Here is a 21,162-nt window from a genome sequence, read left to right on the forward strand (position 1 = left end):
TAACATTTTATTTCAAAAAAAAAACACTAACATTTACTGTTAGTCCATTTATAAAAAAATTGTCTACCTAATTATAAGCTTTCTGATGATAATGGCGGTTGGAACTTACTAATATTGTTGTCAACTATATGACCAGAAATGTACCTATTTTATATAGAAAAGTATATCAAAATAGTTTATCCAGAATAAACATGGGATGATTGTTTTCTTTAGTATTTCTATGCTCAATATTCATTTATTGAATTTAAACTTCAAGTAATATATGTGGTCTTTAATTAATTATATGACAACATCGCTCTAAGACGTGTCTCTTGAACACTAATAATAATATTCATAAAAAAATTAATAAAGTTTTAAATTTTAAAATAAATAGTTTATGTAATAAAAATTTCATAAAAGTTAAAAAATTGTTTTAAAAATTGGAAATTTATAAAATTATATAATCTAAAAAATTTATATAGATTTTGGAGTTTCTTTCTTTTAAATAATCACAATTTATTTATATATTAAAGTCTATCAAACATTCAATAATAATAAACTGTTTTATTGGATTTCTTTCACGTACGTATAATTAAAGATGACATGAATTCATTTTTTTATTTCTTTTTTGTCCTCAATAGCTCTGGATTATGTTTTATTATTGATTGTTTTATAAATTGTAGTCGATTAATAAGACTAAAAAGGATAAAAAAAAATTAAGGTTAAAGAGTACCACAACAATTAAATGAGACTTCTTTAAGTGGGATATTACACATGATTAATTTAGATAATTTTTAATTAAAGAAAATAAAAATTTAATAAAATACTTATAATTTAAAAAAATAGTATTTAATTGGTCAATCCAAATATCAAATTATCTAAAGGGTCCAAATTCCTTTACAAGTTCATATGTAGTATTAAAAAAGTCAACATAATACAATACTAAAATTTAAATGAGAACAACATAAATTCACTTATTTATTATTGAGTTTTTTTTTTTGCATAAAATAGTATAAAACTATGTATTCCAAAGCATTTGTATGAAAAAAAAAATGAGTATGAAGTTATTTTCTATGTAGTAATCAAACACATCTTTTACAATAAAAAGAAATATTAGTGTTATTATAAGAACCGCAACATCATATCTATATTTCATTGATGGTACGTAGCTATATAAATCTTTTGGTAATTTGTGGTAAAGGAAGAAGAAAAAATCATGACAAAATGAAAAAATGAAGATATTAAAACAAAACTATAAAGCAAAACATTAAAAATTATAAAAAAAATAAATTATAGATATTTAATATTTTAAAATAGTTAATTATTGTAATTAATTTTCATTTTACTTAATTTTATTAATTTGTAGATTATAAATTTATTTTGACATTTTGAAAATTAAATTCTTTAAGCAAAATATTATTTAAATAGATTCCGCGCAAATGCGCGGGCATACGACTAGTTATAGTATATTTCCAATATTTTGTCGTACTCATAGTACATTGGTTCGCGTCCTCGAGGTTATATTCACATTTCAATTAATCGAAAAGGTCTATTTAATTATGAAAACATGAGCTAAATGTATATATTCTTTACCAACTCTTCACATATACACTGAACTGTGTCTTTATAAAAAAATTATACTCCCTCCGTCCCGTTTAAAAAGGGACATATCTCATTTTTATTTGTCCCATCTAGGAAGGCCATATCGTGTTTTCTGTGCCAATTTATATTGAACTTCCACTTTTATCCCTTTAGTTATTTCAATATGTATTAAATGCAACTCAATTTACAATAAATCTATACTATTATTAGGAGAAACTACACTAATAAATAGGGGTAGACATGACAAAATGAAATATGTCTTATTTTATTAATCTTTGTGCAAAACTCATTTGTCCCTTATAAACGGGACAGAGGGAGTAACAAATAAAACCATTAATTTTTCTGTATTTTGTTTTGCAATATAAATTTTAAAATTTAGCAAAATTATTTGTCAATTCATGTTTTAATACATCCGAACAATTCATGTTGAAAAATAATGATATATTCACTAGAATAACGTATATTCTAATGCCCATATCAGTGTTTTGTTCAACAATTTATTATGGTGTTCCGATTTATTAAACTATAAAATTAATAACTGATTTGCAAAATTATAAACTTTATACTTTAGCCTTATTTTTATTTTAGATCTTAGAATTATAACCAAAAAAAAAGTTGACTGACTACTTTTCTTTCTTTCACTTTTGAATACTAATTTCGCATTACGTGCTATGCACGTGGCTCGTAACGTAATACGTCAATGAACATATTAATAAATTTATTATAATTATATCAATTTTTATTTAAAATTAATATTAAATTAGTTAAGAATTTTTATAAAAGTATATATAATATATTCGGTTATTAAATTTTTTTCCATACTGAATTCATTCTTCTTTTGGTTTTATAATAACCATAATAACCATAATTAAATAATTAAGTTAATTTTATTAATAATATCTTTAAAAATAATAAGATAGAAATTTAAATAATTATATATTGACCAAATATATTATTTTAATTTTGTAGTTCAATCAAACTAAAATATAGATATTCCTACTAATTTGGAGACAATTTAGTTAATTTTTACATACTAAAAACTAAATTGGAGATAATTTAGCTATTTATTCTAATTAGAATTTTAATTATAATAGTGATTAATAAAATGACTAATTAGCTAATGACTATAAAATTTTTATTTAGTAATAAACTGAAAGGATTATTCAATAAATTTGTCTGTCCCCCCTCCCCATCCGTGCTTTTATATATAGTATAGATATAGATAACATACTACTATTTATAATTATTGTATTATATTTTATTCATTTTTCAATTGTTGGATGATTAATACGTAGTTACGACATAGCATATAGAGGGAAAACAACCTCACCAATATACAATATCACTAAATCAAATAATAACTAACATACTCCAATTAGATCCATCAAAATAAAGCATATAACTAGTGTCTCGGTAAATATATGTCAGCTCATCTGAGATATCAAAAACATAACTCTGATACTCCACTAAGAGATAACTGAACTATTGTATTTCGAATAGCACGCATGCCTAACAATCATGGGGGTCAACGGAAGAATCTCTGTTACGAAAATACTTTCCGCGTTGCACGTACCAGACACACAGCTCGAATCGCAACAGAACGTGTCAGCTCAACTAATAGAAAATAAGAACCAAAGAAAGAGCTTTTTAAAGGGCAACACAGACTGTTTTATACTCCATAAAACATCTCAAGTGTTACCTTAAAAAAGGCTTAATACATAGTTTGACCCCTGAACTTGTACCCTTTTACCCATCTAACCCTTAAATTTAACGTCTCACCTATCGAACCTCTGAAGTTGTTAAATAATCCGATTTAACCCCTGAACTTGATAAATATATAAGTATTGAACCCTTCGTGTCCACCTGTCACTTGAAACGTTCTAGAAGAAATTGTGTACGGAGGGGTTAAATGTTTACGTATTTATCAAGTTCGGGGGTCAAATCGGATTATTTAACAAGTTCAGGGGTTCGATAGGTGAGACGTTAAGTTCGGAGGTTAGATGGGTAAAAGTGTACAAGTTCAGGGGTCAAACTATGTATTCAGCCCTTAAAAAATACTTTCTATTTTCACCATCAATTACTTTTTTTTATCTCTACTATTATCTTTCTCGGCTAAACCAACTTGAGTATCGTATTGACCAGCCAGAAAATCTCTCTGGTATCAATTCTTCTGACTTCCGTTTTCTTTGTTCTCAGGTTCCTAATAGCTCGGAATACGCCTTTGGCGATTCTGTACTTAACAAATATTTTTATTTAATGATAAATCAATAGAAAAAATTCATTAAGAAAAATTATCATTAAATTCTCTTGATATACGACTCAAATTTGACTAAAGAATTTATATAAAAGATGTTTAATATTCTTGAGGTCTTTCTCAAAGCTTAAACACATTCTTTCAAATACGCATCAAGTTATCAAAACTCTTTCTTATGTAAAAACATGTCATTATGTACATGTCTTCTTAATTAAAATAAAATAAATTTTAATCAACTTTGTCTTTCTTGATTAAGGTGTGGATATCGTCGAGTTGGATAACGTGGTTATTTTGACCTCATGAACTCTCTAATTTTTTTATAAACGAAAAAACTCTCTAATTTCTAAAATAAATATCTAATTACAAGATTAAATTTAGGGTTAATTCCTAAAAAAATCACGAACTTTACACGAAGTTTCATTTTAATCACGACTTTTAAAAATTGTTATTTAAAGGCACAAACTTTCATTTTATTTCAAATCTATCACCAAAGTAAAATTTAATATATTTTATCTGACTAAAAATTCCTAATTCTAGATACTCTAACCGAAAGATAATAAGATTTGATGTTGATTAATAATTTGGGTCGTTCATTAATGATTTAGTGAAGAATTTAGTCAATAAAAATACATTGAAATGATGAATTTGAAACAATATGAAAGTTCGTGCCTTTAAATGACAATTTTTAAAGATCATGATTAAAATGAAACTTCATGTAAAGTTCGTGATTTTTTTAAAAATTATCCCTTAAATTTATATTAGCATATAGTTGATCTAAGTAGAGAAGAAAACCAATCATTAAAAAATATAAAATAGATTTAGATAAAATACAATTTTGTGATCGTCATTTTAATTTAGATAATTTTAATGTTACATATCTCATTAGTTTGAACTGGAAATCTAGGTTTTAGAATAAATATCCATCAAATAAATTAAAATTTTGAATTCATTCTTTAAATTATAATAAAAAATTGTATTTTAAAACTAGCTAAGAAAATAGCATCTCACGCTAAAAGTATTAATTATGATATTATATATTGGCTAAGTGTTTTATAATTAAACATATATAATTAATATTTTGATGTAAAAATAACAAAATAGTTATTAAAGACTAAATTACTCTTGCTCCATTTAAAACAATAGTCTCATTTGTCATTTTCATCCGTTCTAAAATAATTGTCCTATTTAGCTTTTTTTAATATTTCTTTTTATATTTTTCTTATTTATAACATTATTTTTATTTAAATATTGTTAAGTACAATATTTTAAAAATGTAAAATATTTGATGAAATAATTAACATAACTAATTTTTCAACTTTTTAACTATAAAAATGGTTATATATTATTGATTTTGATAATTATTAATTTATTTCTATTCTTTTCAATTATTATTTAATAGTTTGATTTTTTTATAAAATTATGTTTAGTTATAGTTAAGAATAAAATTAAAAAAACTAAAACATTATGATAATTATATTTTTAACATATGTATTTTTATAAATATAATTATTATTTTAAAACGGCTGAAATAATATATTTGCACTTTTAATATTACTAGTTTCGCATTACGTGCTATGCACGTGGCTCGTAACGTAACTCGTCAATGAACATATTAGTAAATTTATTATAATTATATTAATTTTTTATTTATAATTAATATTAAATTAGTTAAGAATTTTTGTAAAAGTAAATATAATATATTCGGTTATTAAATTTTTTTTCATACTGAATTTATTTTCTTTTGGTTTTATAATAACTATAATTAAATAATTAACTTAATTTTATTAATAATATTTTTAAAAATAATAAGATAGAAATTTAAATAATATTATACTGACCAAATACAGTATTTTAATTTTGTAGTTCAATCAAACTAAAAAATAGGTATTCCTACTAATTTGGAGACAATTTAGTTATTTTCTACATATTAAAAACTAAATTGAAAATAATTTAGCTACCAATTCTAATTAGGATTTTAATTATAATAGTGATTAATGATTAATTAAATAACTAATTAGTTAATGACTATAAAATTTTTATTTAATAATAAATTGAAAAGGATTATTCAGTAAATTTGCCTGTCTCCCCTCCGTGATTTTATATATAGTATAGATTAATACAAATCAAATTTGATGTATTAGTTAGAGATGGGTTGATGGAGTCTAGAAGATAGAAGGTAGATGTAATGTTTGGTGTACATAGAAGAAGAGGTCCATTTGTAGGTCACTGACACATCACAATTTCTTATATCCGTACCTACACAAAACTCCACGTGCGATTTTACGAGTTGACCACGGTCTCCATTTTATTATTAGTTATTTTTTTTTGATTATTTTTACGGAATTTGTTTTAATTTAGGAGTAAACTTTATATTTAAATGTCAATTTGCCTTTTCAACTTATAAACAATGTATAATTAACATATAAATTAATTTTATAAGCAAATTAATCATAAATTTGTTAATTATGAGCAATTAATTTTATTTGACTATCCCTCAACTTATAAATTAATTGTTCCCTAAATTAACAATTTGCCCCTCAATTTGTAAGCTAATTTGCTCAAATGGAGTTAATTGCTCATAACTATCAAATTCGTGACTAATTTGTCCATAAAATTAATTTATATATTAACCGTCCATTATTTATAAATTGAGGGAACAAATTGCGTCTCCTCAAAAAAAGAGTAAAATTTTAGATTAGATGGTCACTAATTTAAATATCAACTTTGTGGCATGAGATATATGATATAATCATTTCTATTAAATTTTAAAACATTTACTTAATTTTACATTTTCGTTTTGTTAAAGTAGAATAATTTATCTAGGAAAATACAAGATTAAATTGAAATTAAAAGATAGATAATTAATGTTTATTTTTCCATTTTTTAATTTAATATTATAGATAAATCTAATTAACAGGCTGATTAATTTATATTGTATATAAAAGTAATTTAATATTTTTATTTTATTAAGAATAAAGTAATGTAATTGTCTTTTTAAAATCTAAAATATTTCAATTGAATAACACACACACACATGTTAGTTTAAAAATTTACTTTAATTTGATTATATCGTTATCAAATTTAATTTACCAGGTATGTATTAGTCAAGAACGAGGTTCAAAATTTCAGAAATCTTAATTTTAAAATTTGACTAAGATAAATTTAAATAGTTAAAGAAACTATTTAAGAAATGAAGGCTATATTTAAAGAATGAAACTACATGGAAAATAAAATCTATGAACTTTATTTATAACACCAATTCGTCATCATGTATTATAACTTGTAAAAAGATATAAAATTATAAAGGCCTAATGCCTCAAAAACTCCCGACTTTTTAGCCCCTTTTAAATCTTATCTTGACGTTGAAAACTGGTGAATTTATCATATTTCGTATTTTTGTGTTCAATTGTACCTTAAAAAATTGACCTTTTTTTCGTTAGAAAAAATTAAAAAAATTCTCCATGTCTAGCATATATTAATTATATATGTTGAAAGTTTATTTAGATTGAGTTAATTTAATTAAGAATTTAAATTAATTTTAATTTGATTATGGTTTGTAGTAAGATTTTAAAAATAAAAAATTTATTTATACTTTTTTGAATGAAAATAAATTTAATTTTATCTTTAAACTTAGTTAATTAAATGATTTCATTATTTAAATAAATAAAAATTGAGGAAAATTTAAAAATTAGGGTACAATTGAAATGAGAAAATACGAAATAGAGTACAATTAACCGGTTTCCAAAGTTACGGTAGAATTAAAAAAGGGTTAAAAGGTCGGAGTTATTTGAGGTATTAGGCCAATTATAAAACTACAAATCACTATTATACAACCTTTATCTGTGTAAAATAATTTAATTTTAAAGTGTTAATTTTATTTCAACTGGATATATCTCACTGTACTTATCAATTTTACAAAGAAAAACAGAAAAATTAAAACAAATGAAGTTTTCCATATGGGTCCTTTTATGCAAATCTAATATTGGTGCCACGTATGATAAAAGACAATTTGCACCGAATTGAAATCAAACTTTAAATGAAAGGTATAGCCAAATTGCCAACTGGGGTTTGCGTTAAAACTTAAAAGTTGAAACATTCTGTTAGATTTACCAAACCCAAGCCCTCTTTTAGCTTATCTCCACTCGAATCATTTCCTTTTAATTTACAATTAAACCCACTCAAGCTTAATTGAATTTAATATATAATATCCAATTAATATATATCCTTTATTATAAACTAAATAATATAAATTGAAAAATAAGATTTATTTTTTATTCTATAATTAATTTGTTTTCTTTATCTTTCCATGACTAATTTCATCAATTAGACTTTAATTTTAATCGGTGAATACCATCATAAAACTATTTTTTAAAGAACCATAAAACTAATTTATGTCTATTTAGTAGTTACAGTGTTCGTATTCATTTCTATAGTTATCATTTTTACCACATATAATACAATTATTTTAAATTGGTCTGGACGAGACGGATTCAACCGGCCTAATTGTTGGTTCACTTTAATGGTCGGGTCTAATTTTCAGTTGGATAAACTTTTTTATTTTTTAAAATATCGATGGTCGAGAAATTTTAAAATTTAGTAAAACTTATGAATTTATTATTCATGAAATGTGAAGTTCATATATTGAAAAACTTCACTTGGATAAAATTAAAATTAATGAATTTATAATTAGAATAATACAACATTTCAACAATCTACATAAAAAACGGTGGATTCTAATTTTTCCAATTACTAAAAAGAAAAGAAAATAAAGAATTGTGAAGGATGATGAATTTTGACAATTAGTAAGTTCTCATCATTTTCTATCATATCAAATAATGATTTTTATTTAAATTTATGAATCGTGTAATTCAATCCATAAAGTGCTTAAATAATTGAACTTAACAATTAATTGGTTTTTATATTTAACATGTTAAACTCACACTACAAGAAAATGTGCCGATTGGGGTTTTTTTTTGGTTATATAGGGTGGTAAACGGTTTTTTTGTTAAACTCGCGAGTTAAAATTAAAATATTTTAACAAATCGGTCTGATTCAATTTATTTAATCGCTATCTACATTAACCAATTAACCATCATCTCTGGGAACAATTAAAATGTTTAGTTGTGAATCTTATCTTTCATTACTTACATTTTGAAAAGTTCATTAAAAAGTCTATGATTAAAATAATAATGATTTTCCCCTCAAAAAAAAAAAAAAAATAATAATGATTTGATCACTTGGTGCACGTCATATTAGAGACGTGTTTTGACCATAAAGATGTGTTTTTTTTACCAATATATATATATATATATATTATTGGGACAAAATGTTTAAATTTGTGGCGTAGATATGAAAAATATAAAATTAAAATTAATAAAAACCGGCACCACTTATTTTAAATTAGAATAAATTAGTCTTCTAACTTAATTTATTTTTATTCAAATTAAATCACATTTTAATAAAAAAAGATATGAAGTTTAAAAATTTAAAAATAATATATTAGACGTCTCAATAACAACTTTTTCATTAAACACTAATTTATTATTTTTATTTTCTATAAATTCATTATTTATAATCCAATTATGTAAGAAAATGAAAAGTTTAAAATTCATAATAAAATTTATAAATTAATTATACTTTTTATCAAAAAATTATTAAATAAATTTATTTATAAATAAAACCAAACAGAGAATTAGAAACCAGATAAAATCAAAACAATTTTACATATATAAAAAAATATTGTGAAATTATTTCATAGCCCATCAACTAATTATGGGATCGTAAAAATATTTTCATTGTATATGCTATATTTTATACTATTTTTAATATAAAATATATTAAATTTTTTTAATATAAAATGTATTCTGAATTTAAATTTTAACGTGAAATGTTTTATTAAGTATATATTTATAATTATATTATTAGTTATAATTATTAAAAATGTAATTAATTTAATATCAGATTAATGTCAACAAAAATCCTGAACTTTATATGTTTTTTTATTTTAATCACGCAGTTTAAATTTTCTCATTTTCATGCACGAATTATCACTTTTTTCCAATTCATGCACGGTGCTGAGGTGACATTCATTTATTGGTGCCTCCACCTCAGCAAATTATACCAATTGAGCCGTGACACTTCAGCATCGTGCATGAATTTAAGAAAAAATTATAGTTCATTTATAAAAATAAAAAAATTTAAATTACATAATTAAAATAAAAAAAATATGTAAAACTAGTGAATTTTTATGACATTAACCATTCAGTATATGAATATTTAACGTGCGAAATTCGACATATAATACATGTTTAACAAGAGAATGTAGTCTGAAAAAAAAAAAAAATAGTGGCCCTGTCGGTTTATAAAGAAAGACAATTCGAAACTGTGTTCTCTGTTTTTATCTAAAAATCACCGACATGCCTCTCCCCCCTTAACCCCATTTTTATACCTCCTCATCAACTTGATGGATCAGTCAAAAAACCAGAGCTTAATTCTTGGTGTGAACATAAAACTAAAATAAAAATCGTTTTATCCATTTTTATTAAAATAGTAAAATAAAAGGCGATGAAGGTGTTTTAATTTTTGTTCTTGCAAGAAATAAAAGAGGCTGAACTATTTCAATGGCGGCTGTTCAAATTTGAATTCTCCATCACCATATAAAAACCATCCCAACTTGGAAAATAAAAGAAGAAAAGTGTTCTTCAAAAACAAGAAAAGGAAAACGACGACTCGGGTTTCTTAATTGTTTGTTTGAGATAAATATTTACATGTTATGTGCTTGTTGAACTCGAAGGTGGCGAATCAAAGGTCAGAACAAGAGGCGTACATCAGGTACCCTGCAAATAGCGGCGATGGTGATGATAATAATACTACAAGTAATAATCAAGAACAATTTTCACAATCATATTTCTTGAATCAGCAGCGACAGCCACAAATGTTTCCTGGTTATGGAAGTACGAGGGAGATGTCTGCCATGGTTTCGGCTCTTACTCATGTCGTTTCGGGACCGCAACGAGGTGGTGAGTGGGGTTATGGGCTTGATTCTTCTACTAGCTTTGCTTCTTCTTCTTCTTCTCCTTTATCAGCTTATTCGACCTCTGGTTCTGGTTATTGGGCTGGACAAAAAAGAGGGCGTGAAGAAGATGAAGTTGGAGCTGCTCAATTGATCGAGTCTGTGCCGAGGGTTTATAGAGGGTTCGGTGATTTTACGATTTCTCAAGCTGACTCTTCTTCTTCTGGTGCAACTCGTAAGTTACTTAATTTCATTTCAAATCTTTCATTTTCAACTAATTCTATCAAATCTTTTATATTATTCTTTGGGTACATAATTTAATCACTGCCTCAATTATTCCAACAAAATCCTATTTTTGTCACATAAACTATAGGATTATTCTAACTCATAAAATCCCATATCTTATCTTTTTTTCCCCTTCAAGAAAGCGATCAACAATTCGTTTTTTGTTGATTCTGTTTTGCATGTATTGGCAGAAAGAAATCTGTTGTTATCTTCCAGTAAAAATCAAAACCTTGGATTTTGCCATCTTTGTGTCAAGAAACAACAATCAATGGAACACTAGTATTACACCGCCTAAACTATAAAATGGAGTAGTGTGAATATGTATTATACGGTTTAAGACTATATGTTATATGAAGATTCGTCATAAAACTTTATTAAATTCTATATATTTTTACGAAAAAAATATTATTTTTCAGTTTTCCCATTTAACCTCTTTTTTCGAAAACATAGATTGATGAATATTTGAGTTAAGTAAAAAATGAAACAATCATCAATAAATCATACAAATTTTCTTTATTTTATCTGTAAATTTGTAATCCGTACGTTTTCTTAAATCTTGACACAATTAATTGACAATAACAGAAGAAGGAACAGCAATAGCAACTCCTTCGACCGTCACAACAACAACTGCATCATCAGCAGAAACAGTAACACACGAAGAAACAGGCGGCGGCGGCGAGCGGAGAAGAAGATACAGAGGAGTAAGACAAAGACCGTGGGGTAAATGGGCGGCAGAAATACGCGATCCGCATAAAGCAGCACGAGTTTGGCTCGGAACATTCGACACAGCTGAAGCAGCTGCACGTGCATACGATGAAGCAGCTTTACGATTCAGAGGAAACAGAGCCAAGCTTAACTTCCCAGAAAATGTCGGATTATTACCTAATCTGATGCACCAACCAACCGTTAATCCCGTTTCCCAAGTCCGTCAGCCGCTCCGCCGGCCGCAACAGCAAATGCAACCCCCGCAACAGCAACAACCATTACTGTTACATCCGCAAACTGGTAATATAATGCGAGATTACTGGGAGTATTCGCAGTTATTACAGAGCAGTGGAGAATTTCATGGAGTTCATCAACCTTCGAATTTGCTTGAGCAAATGTTTTATAATCAGCAATTGGCTTCTTTACAACCAAATCTTTCATCATCATCGTCGACATTATTATCATCAACTTCAGGGTCTTCCTCCTCTGCGTCGTCGTTTCCCCTGCTTTTGGCTGGTCAACAATTGGGTTATTTTCGACCACCTCAACATCAAAATCAGGACCCCAACCAGAATCAGTACCAGCGTACTGGGTCTGATTTTCCAGGGCCACCGTGGTCAGATTCTACTCATTACCCTTCATCTAGTAGTTAATAATCTTTGATTAATTCCTACATTTTGTTATACTCCTTTTTGTTTTTTTTGTTTTTTGTAATACCCACAATTATACAATTTTTTCTTGTTACTAGTTTTTTGTTTCTTTATTTTTCTTTTTAATTGCACGTAGCATTGGGCTATCTGATTCCTTCTTAATTCTCTCTTTTTTTTTAAAAAATATTGGTGTTTTTTTTGTTTAGTTTAAGGTTATGAAGCTATATTACTATAAGATTAATCATAATTATATATCATGATTAATAATTACTCAACATAGATAATTATGCCACGTTATTTATGCAATAAATTAATGAGATATTCGTAGAATTAAAATATTTAACAGTAAAAATTAAAAATATTAACTATTGAGTTATAGTTTAAATGGTATAAGTAGTAAGCAACAAACTGTTAGGTCGTGGATTCGATTCATTCCATAATCACTCCCCCTTCTCAATTATATATATATATATATATATATATATTATTGAATGTAAGCATACATATCGCTACAAGTAGGGGTGTCAAAATGCGTCAACGGGTCGTGTTCGTGTCGACCCACTCTGTTGACACGATTAGGGTCAACACGAACACGACCCATTTAACTAATCGTGTCAAAATTTTCAACGCTAACATGACACAAATTTTAAACGAGTGACACGACACGACACGATTAACACGTTAAAATAAAACGGGTAACACGATTAACACAATTACACGGCTAACACGACACGACTAATACAACCTACTTAACATTTAAAAATTTCTTAAACCATATAAATACAATTTTAACCTCAAATTTATCAATTAATATTCAAATTATAAAAAATTTAATATAAAAAATTTTATTTTTATGTTAATATAATTAATTTAGTAATTTTATTTTATATTTTTATAATTATAACTTTTATATTTTTATATTGTTATAAATAATAAAATTTATAAACGGGTTAGGTGGGTTAGATGGGTTTGCGAGTCAACCCGTGACACGACCTATTTATTTCGTGTCACAAACGGGTTGACACGTTATCGACACGAACCCGCTAAACTTCAACCCGGATTCGCCAAACTTACAGGTTAGGCGAATCATGTTATCGTGTCATGACCCATTTTGACACCCCCACAAATATCACATTTGCCCTTGCCAAAGACAGGAAATCCCCAATCTTTTTGTAGAACTTTTGTGTCGAATATCATTCTAAAAACAACCACAATCTAGTGCTATCTTGCATTCTAAATTTAACATAAATACTCCCCCGCCACACTTCAGAAATCCCATTTGCCCTTTGAAGATATTTTATAATTAAAGAATAACAAATCGCATGACTCCTCTGTATGAATGTGGTTCGTACAAATGTGCTTTAATTGAAGACTTTGAGGCCTCTCCACTGCATTATAATCATAGTGAAAGCTACTATAACATCGCAAAATTATGCTATCATCATGTCAATTGTATATGTTTACTGTAAAATTATATTCCTTTCTCAATCTAATTATAAAGTTATAATTATGATCTTTACAATATGATTTTTTTTATGTAAAATTGTCTATGTATATTATTTTAAATAATTTAATAGCTATTTATGATAGTATGTAATTTGTACGACCTGATATTAAATAAAGTATAATTGTATATTTATATTTTTTTTGTTATATTAAATACATTATATTTTATTAGTTTCTTTAAATATAATTAATTGAATAGGATAAAAAAATAAAGGAAAATATTTACAAATTAAAAATGAAATTTTAAAAGAAAAGAATTAGTATCAAATAGTTTCGGATAGAGCAGGCAGATGGATGAATTGGACAAACTTGTATGTCTCCCAAATGGTTTTCGTTAAACAAATTTTTGTTGCTGGCTTTAATTATCCAAATCTATGGATAGCTAATAAGCTTTTATTTAATGTTGAATAATAGTTTTGTGTCTTTAATTACCATTATAGACCATTCTTTTGCGGCTGCTATTTTCTCAATAATAATGTAAAGAGCAATCGAGTAGACTCAACCCCACCCCTTTTGATTTTTGAGCATGTGAGAATAAATCTATAGTTACAAGTTGAATACTTGAATTTAATATGGAATATCAGTCAAAGATCGTATTTCATAATTTCTTCCAACTCCTTGTCAAAAAAGAACATATTTTATGAAGAAGTCAATTTGTATTCAGCCGACTGAATTAAATTGAGATTATATTGGGGTTCATCTTTTTGGAATAGTGATTTTTTTTTTGGTTTATAGAAATTCGGAAAGGTATTTCAGAAAAAAATATATTCCGACATATAATTAATAGAAAATATCAAAGGAAAACACAATAAGTCATAGCCATTACTAGTTATGAAAATTTATTCATAACAAAAAAACAAATAATTAAAATAACCATCTATCGATTAGGGTTTTGAAGGTCGTGATGGTGTTTGTTTTTCAAGAATTTGCACAGCTGAATATGCAACGGAGTAATAATTCTTCCACAAACGAATTCTTGCATTGATCAAAGCATTTTCAACCTTAGACATGGCTATGGCAGTCTCACAGTCTGCAGCATTATCAGCAGCATAATGAACATCTAAGCTCGTCTCACCATTTTTAAGACCATCGAGTTTGAACATTGATGCAGTTTCATTAAAAAGGGTTGCACAAGCTTGAAATGCTGTCCTGGACACAGGGTTTTTCTGGGTTGAATCCGCAACTCTACTAAAGAAATTATGCGTACTAATTGACTGTGTAACTGCGACCCCAAGTGCGAAATCCGCGACAGTCCGAATATGTTTTGCTGACAATATTTGAGGTTTGGATTTCATGATTTGCATGCAGAATGCATAATTATTATTAGTATTCTTGCAAACATTTGTCACCAATTCGTTTGGTGTGTTTGAGATTTTTAATGCTTCATCTGGCCGTGCCTTTGAAATAGAAGGAAATTGAAGGGAAATATACAAGAAAATTGTTGTAAATATCAACAAGTTCGTAGAATCCATTGTTCTTGCACTTGGGTTGACTAAATTGATATTCTATGAGATACAAATTCTATATATATATAAGAAAAAGTATTCTATTTTGGCAAATTAGCTAGTATAGATATTTGATAATTTGATTATATAGGATAAGATGATTCAAGTAACAATCCTAATTTTAGGTACAATGATATGTGCATGACATTTTATAAATATAAGGGCTGGAATTTGTTGTGTTTGAATTCATGTCCACCAAATTTTTAGTTGTCAAATCGAGTGAATATTGCCATCTAAAATTCCAAAATTATATGTGCTGGTAATATATAGTATGTAATATGTATAAAACTTTGGCATCATAGTGATAAAGGCCAAACTCTTTTAACATTTTATAAATTTATTCAAAAAAAATTAAAAATTATTTAATGTGAAATTTTCCAACTAGAAGATGATTCAAATGTGGATTTAAATATATTATTCCTACTGATAAACTAAAGGCAAAATGAATTTATTTATTCATAATTTTAATGTGTTTATCAAATATATTACGATCTTTAATTTTGTTAGTTTGATCCACTATTTTTATAAAAATTTGCCAAATATATATACCCACAACTCATTTTGTACTAACATGGCGCAAAGTCGTATATGTGACATAGGATAAATTTTAAACATGTAGACGAACAATATTGCGCCTCATCAACTCAAAACGAGTTATGGGTTTATTTGGCAAATATCATAAACATGATGGACCAAACTGACAAGATTTAAAAACCAGGGTATATTTGGCAAAAACACAAAAAAATGTGGTTAGATTAGTTTATTTAGTCTAAACTAAAAAAATTAAATTGCATTGATCTCCACAATTACATTTTAAAAAATAAAATTCTTTATCAAATTAATGTATATAAATGCATTTGTAACTATATATTGATCAATACATAATAATTGGAAGGAAAAATTATAGTAACACTGAATCACTGATTAATCAATCATGCTCATAACATAACTCATTAATTGATGAAGTTATTAAAACATAAATCAATCAATTAGTTTTCAGAATTCTCAACAGCAAGAACAGCTGCATAAGCAACTGAAAATGATTTCTTCCATTTTTGGATTGCAGAACTGATCGATCCGATATGAACATCAGCAGTAGCTAACGCATTCTCGCAATATTGAGCATTATCGAGAGCATAATGCACATCTAAACTTGCACTGCCGTCGTCTAATCCGCGAAGATTAAGCATCCCATTAGCATCATTAAAATACTTAGCACATTCTTTAATGGTTGCCTTAGTTTTTGGATTAATAACATTATCCTTGACCAAGAGAGAGTTAAAGAAACCACCGGTACTTGTTGATTCTTGTCGTGCCTGCCCTAGAGCGGTTTCTGCTAAGCTTTTTAAATTTTTAATTCCGGCTATGTGGGGATTCGATTTCAGAGTTTGTACGCAGAATTTCTTGTCTGATACGGATAGCTTGCATACATCCGCAATTAGTTCACTTGGATTTTTTAATTTTGCCTCCATATGAGAAGGAAAATTCAAGAAAATGCATAGGGCAAATATGGCTCCATAAACCCTAATAGTGCAACTCTGATAATCCATTGCCCCAAATTTATCAAATGTTTACTCTAGGATTATTAATGTTAGTACGTGGTGAAGTATATTGGATTATAATTATCTTCTTTATAGGAGTACAAATTACCCTAATTTTAGAAATTTTTGTTTCTTGTTAATTCATTATTGTTGTTACTTACAATATTAATGGGTGCTAATGAATTTATGAATTGATTTTTATTGTTATTAATCGGTAGGTATTAACCATTGAAATCAAACAAAACGCACGGAGGTTGTCTTTCTGGTGGGTCTAAGGCTTTGATGAAGCACGAGAAAATTTGCCTAAATAAGGGTTTTCTTTTGTGTATTTTTTCAAACTAATTTCCCCAAATTTCGACTCTTCAACGGCTCTATTCCTTTTCATACAGTTTGGAGGAAGAAATCCTTAGTCACATAAACTTAATTAATTGAACCAACGAGCTCTTACTCAAGTGTTATAAGCGCTAAACAATATTGATCAATTCTTCTCACAAGCGCTCTTCACATCCCGGCTATAAAAAAAATACTTATTAAAAAAATTTTGAATAATCCAATATCTTCTATATTAATTTTAGGCCAAATGTTGTAAAAAAAGGCAAATCTTTCATAAAAGTTTCACAAAAGTTCTGACTTTTCAATTTTATCGATTTTGGCCAAAAACAAATTATTTGGTTTCAATTGTGGCCAACTCTCAATTTGATTTTAATTTGCCTATGTGACGCCTATATGGCATGCCAAATATTGAAAGGTCAGGACTTTTGTGAAAACAAATAAATTCATTTTTGGCCAAAATCGACAAAATTGAAAGGTCGGGACTTTTGTGAAACCAAATAATCAGTTTTTAGCCAAAATCGACAAAATTGAAAGATCAGGACTTTTATGAAACTTTTGTGAAAGGTTTGGCCTTTTTACAACATTTGGCCATAATTTTATTTGTCCATAAGTATGATGTAATTGACCGAATTGTCCTCAAAAATATTTCAACCATATGTTATGTCAATTTTACGATAAAGCAATGGTAAATTCGATTTGATCTTAGGTAGCTGGATCAAATTTGAATAATCAAAACAGAGGTATAGAAATCAACAGTAAAGTATATTATTCTTATTTCCCATACATATCCATTAATTGATGAGAAACAAAGAGATCATCAAACTAATAAACATAGCATCACTTGTCAAGAATTTCAGTAACAACAACTCCAATATTACTAAAACACTCAGTATCTTGAATCGCTTTAGAAACAGAAGCAATACGAGCTTTTGCTTTAGCCATTGCTGTCATACATAAACCAGTATTATCAGTAATCACTGATACATCATAATTAGCTGTTTTATAATCTCCTTGTTCAACTTCAGCTAATGCACTCCTGAAACAACCTGCTGTCGAACTATACTGATTTACGCATTCTTTCAAAGCTGCCTTGAACGGCTCTTTTGCACCTCTGATCAAGCTATTAATTTGATCTCGGGTACGCGTCGAATCCTTAGAACCTAAATCTAGAGCGATCTTTGCAAGGGATAGAACATCTTTTGCTTGCGAAGTTCGTTTATCGGACATGAGGGTTTTCATGCAGAAACTAGGGTTGCTGGTTTTGTCACAAATAGTTTTGCATAATGGAGAAGGATTGTCACTAGCATCTGGATAATAAAGATCAGGTGCAGGAGATGGAGATGGATCTAGGGTAATTTGTGCCTTTGCTGGAGAAAGGGATTGGAAGATGATTAAGGACAAGAAAATTGTGAAGAACATCAAAATTCTGCCCTGAGAATTCATTGTTAATGGTTTAGTTCTTGTCTCGGGTATTTTATGGTATTGAGTTTGTTTTAGTGTTTGATCATTTATAGAAGAAGAGGAAGAGGGAGGGATTAAATGAAATTAGTTCCCTGTGTAAGGTTAATTTCTTTGAGATCCTTGCTTGAGATTCAAAGAAAACTAAAACAGGATAAAATATCTATGTTTTTGATTTTGTTGCTATGGAAATGTTTTATTTTTGGGAAAGAAGGATTTTTGTGCTTGGAGAACTAAATTTCAAGATATGAAACAATTTTACTGTGTGCTGATCATACCATTAGAGTTGGTTGTTCAGTCAACTTAGACTTCATTCACTTTTATTTAAGATTAACTATGAATTAAAAAAAAAACAATTGTATTTACAATGACCATAATATATAGGCTAGCAAGAAAAATAATCCTCGTCTTTCACAATAATTAGCAATTTAAGCTCACTATTAAAATTTGACAAATAATGGCGTGTGATTCTCATTTTGACAATTTTACCCCAAAACCATTATTAGCCATCAAAATACATATATACTTTATTAGAGTGGAACCATAAATTTTATAGACGGGGTCGAGGAAAAAATTTAACAGAAAGATTTGGGTTTGTTTTATTGTTTAAGTCAAACGGCAATGCACTCAACGAATTTTTGTATTTCTTTTAGCTATTTTTTGGTTTAATTTGGTCTAATTTTTTTTCGAAAAACTAATTGTATCATAATTTGCAATGTTTAAAAACCGGACCGGACCGGTTGAACCGCGAACCGGCCAGTGGTCCGGTCTAAAACTGCAAAAAACCGGATTTTTTAGTTGGACCGGGTTAGACCGGTTGAACCGATAAAAACCGGATGTTGAACCGGATCGGACCAGATTGAACCGGTAAAAAACCGGTGAACCAGAATTTTTTTCAATTTATTCTAAATTTATTAAACCGGTTGAACCGGCCATTAAACCGGTTCAATCGGTTGAACCGGAAACCGGTGGCCTCACCGGTTTGGCCACCGGTTTGGTTTTTAAGAAACTGATAATTTGGTCTAATTATTTTTTGAAAAACTGATAAATTATTTGGTCTAATTTTTTTCGAAAAACTGATTATATCATAATTTTTTCCGATTAAATAGCAATGTATATGATTAACTATTTTTTATTTAAAAATTTAATTAATTAAAAATTTACTTTAAAAGTGTAAATAATTTTTTTATAATATATAAAAGGTTGGAATGAACTTTTTACCAAAAAAATCATAATATTTAAAAGATTAAAATAAACCTTTTACTAATTAAAACTTTATCTTCTTCTTAGTTTTAAGGCTGATCCTCCTTGACCCCCTAAATCGTTTCTTAGGAGGTATATGTTGGCAAAATACTGCAAGTCATGTAGAGTATCAATTCATATTACAGACTGTGAAATTTAAATATCGTATAAACAAAAAAAACTACTGAATATAACTAATTAAAATACTCAATTTGAATAACCAATAAAATATCTAAAAGTTTTAATTAAACTAATGTAACTGAAATAAGCAATTTTGATTAAGATAAGCTAAATCTGTAATTAAAATGGATTTAAACAATAAAAAAAATTATGAATTATTAATCTTCATTAAGCCATTGATCTCATGGATTATGGAATTCATTGTAAATTGCGGTTCAGGGTAATCTAAGACACCTATAGTTCTCTCAAGCCGCTACAAGTAAAAACAAGCAATTAACCAATTAACAGATAAACTACTCATTCTCGTATTATAATTAACCTAATTAACTAATTGATTGATGTTTGTTAAATGAGCCTTAAGAATACGCACTCGTTAATTTACTTTCGTGAATGTTGTTAACGTTGTTGATTAAACGGTATCAATTCAGCTCTCTCAAGTTCCAATTAAAACACAAGACAATAGTTTAGGGGATCATATTAAACTAAACATTAAGAACAGTAATCAATATGCAATTATAACAAGAACTCATATAATTTTACCGTTAAGAAAAGAAGAGATATGCTCGTGCGCCTTTTTGAGCTTAAAATTTCCATAAAATATTTAAAAAATGAAAATATCAATTATGAGTAATCAATTCTTTTTAGCAGATAAAATCTGTATGAATTTCAAACGGAATAGAAATTTGTCCCTCTAATTTATATTCTATGATTTGGAGAGAGAGTCAAATGATTTCATACATGATCGTTTTTTCAACTAAACAAATTAATATATATTTTAAAATAGAATATGCATGTCATTCGGAGATTATTAGACAGCGAATGTTTTTCTTGTGAGCATTTTGGTGATATGTTATGAAAATATTTTGTTGTCAAATGGAAATTTCATATTCATCATAAAGCAATTAAGGGA

General features: G+C 27.5%; 2 protein-coding genes across 2 annotated transcripts; one reads left to right on the top strand and one right to left on the bottom strand.

The window, feature by feature from the left end:
* Positions 1–10,267: 10,267 nt before the first annotated feature.
* Positions 10,268–12,584, top strand: LOC126674943 (ethylene-responsive transcription factor ABR1-like). Its single transcript, XM_050369498.2, has 2 exons — positions 10,268–11,082; positions 11,715–12,584. The coding sequence occupies exons 1-2, from the start codon at positions 10,608–10,610 to the stop codon at positions 12,488–12,490; spliced, it is 1,251 nt and encodes a 416-aa protein (XP_050225455.1). The 5' UTR covers positions 10,268–10,607; the 3' UTR covers positions 12,491–12,584.
* Positions 12,585–18,209: 5,625 nt separating this feature from the next.
* On the bottom strand, positions 18,210–18,815 carry LOC126675424 (pectinesterase inhibitor 1-like). Its single transcript, XM_050370067.1, has one exon. It carries the CDS (start codon positions 18,813–18,815, stop codon positions 18,210–18,212), a length of 606 nt encoding a protein of 201 aa, XP_050226024.1.
* Between the last annotated feature and the right edge of the window lie 2,347 nt (positions 18,816–21,162).

The sequence above is a fragment of the Mercurialis annua genome, linkage group LG1-X, assembly GCF_937616625.2.
Source record: "Mercurialis annua linkage group LG1-X, ddMerAnnu1.2, whole genome shotgun sequence".
Taxonomy (NCBI): Eukaryota; Viridiplantae; Streptophyta; class Magnoliopsida; order Malpighiales; family Euphorbiaceae; genus Mercurialis; species Mercurialis annua.

Coding starts and splice junctions, on each gene's coding strand:
- LOC126674943 (XM_050369498.2), top strand. CDS start 10,608: ATGTGCTTGTTGAACTCGAAGGTGGCGAATCAAAGGTCAGAACAAGAG. Junction 11,083..11,714: donor TTCTTCTTCTGGTGCAACTC/GTAAGTTACTTA, acceptor TGACAATAACAG/AAGAAGGAACAGCAATAGCA.
- LOC126675424 (XM_050370067.1), bottom strand. CDS start 18,815: ATGAATTCTCAGGGCAGAATTTTGATGTTCTTCACAATTTTCTTGTCC.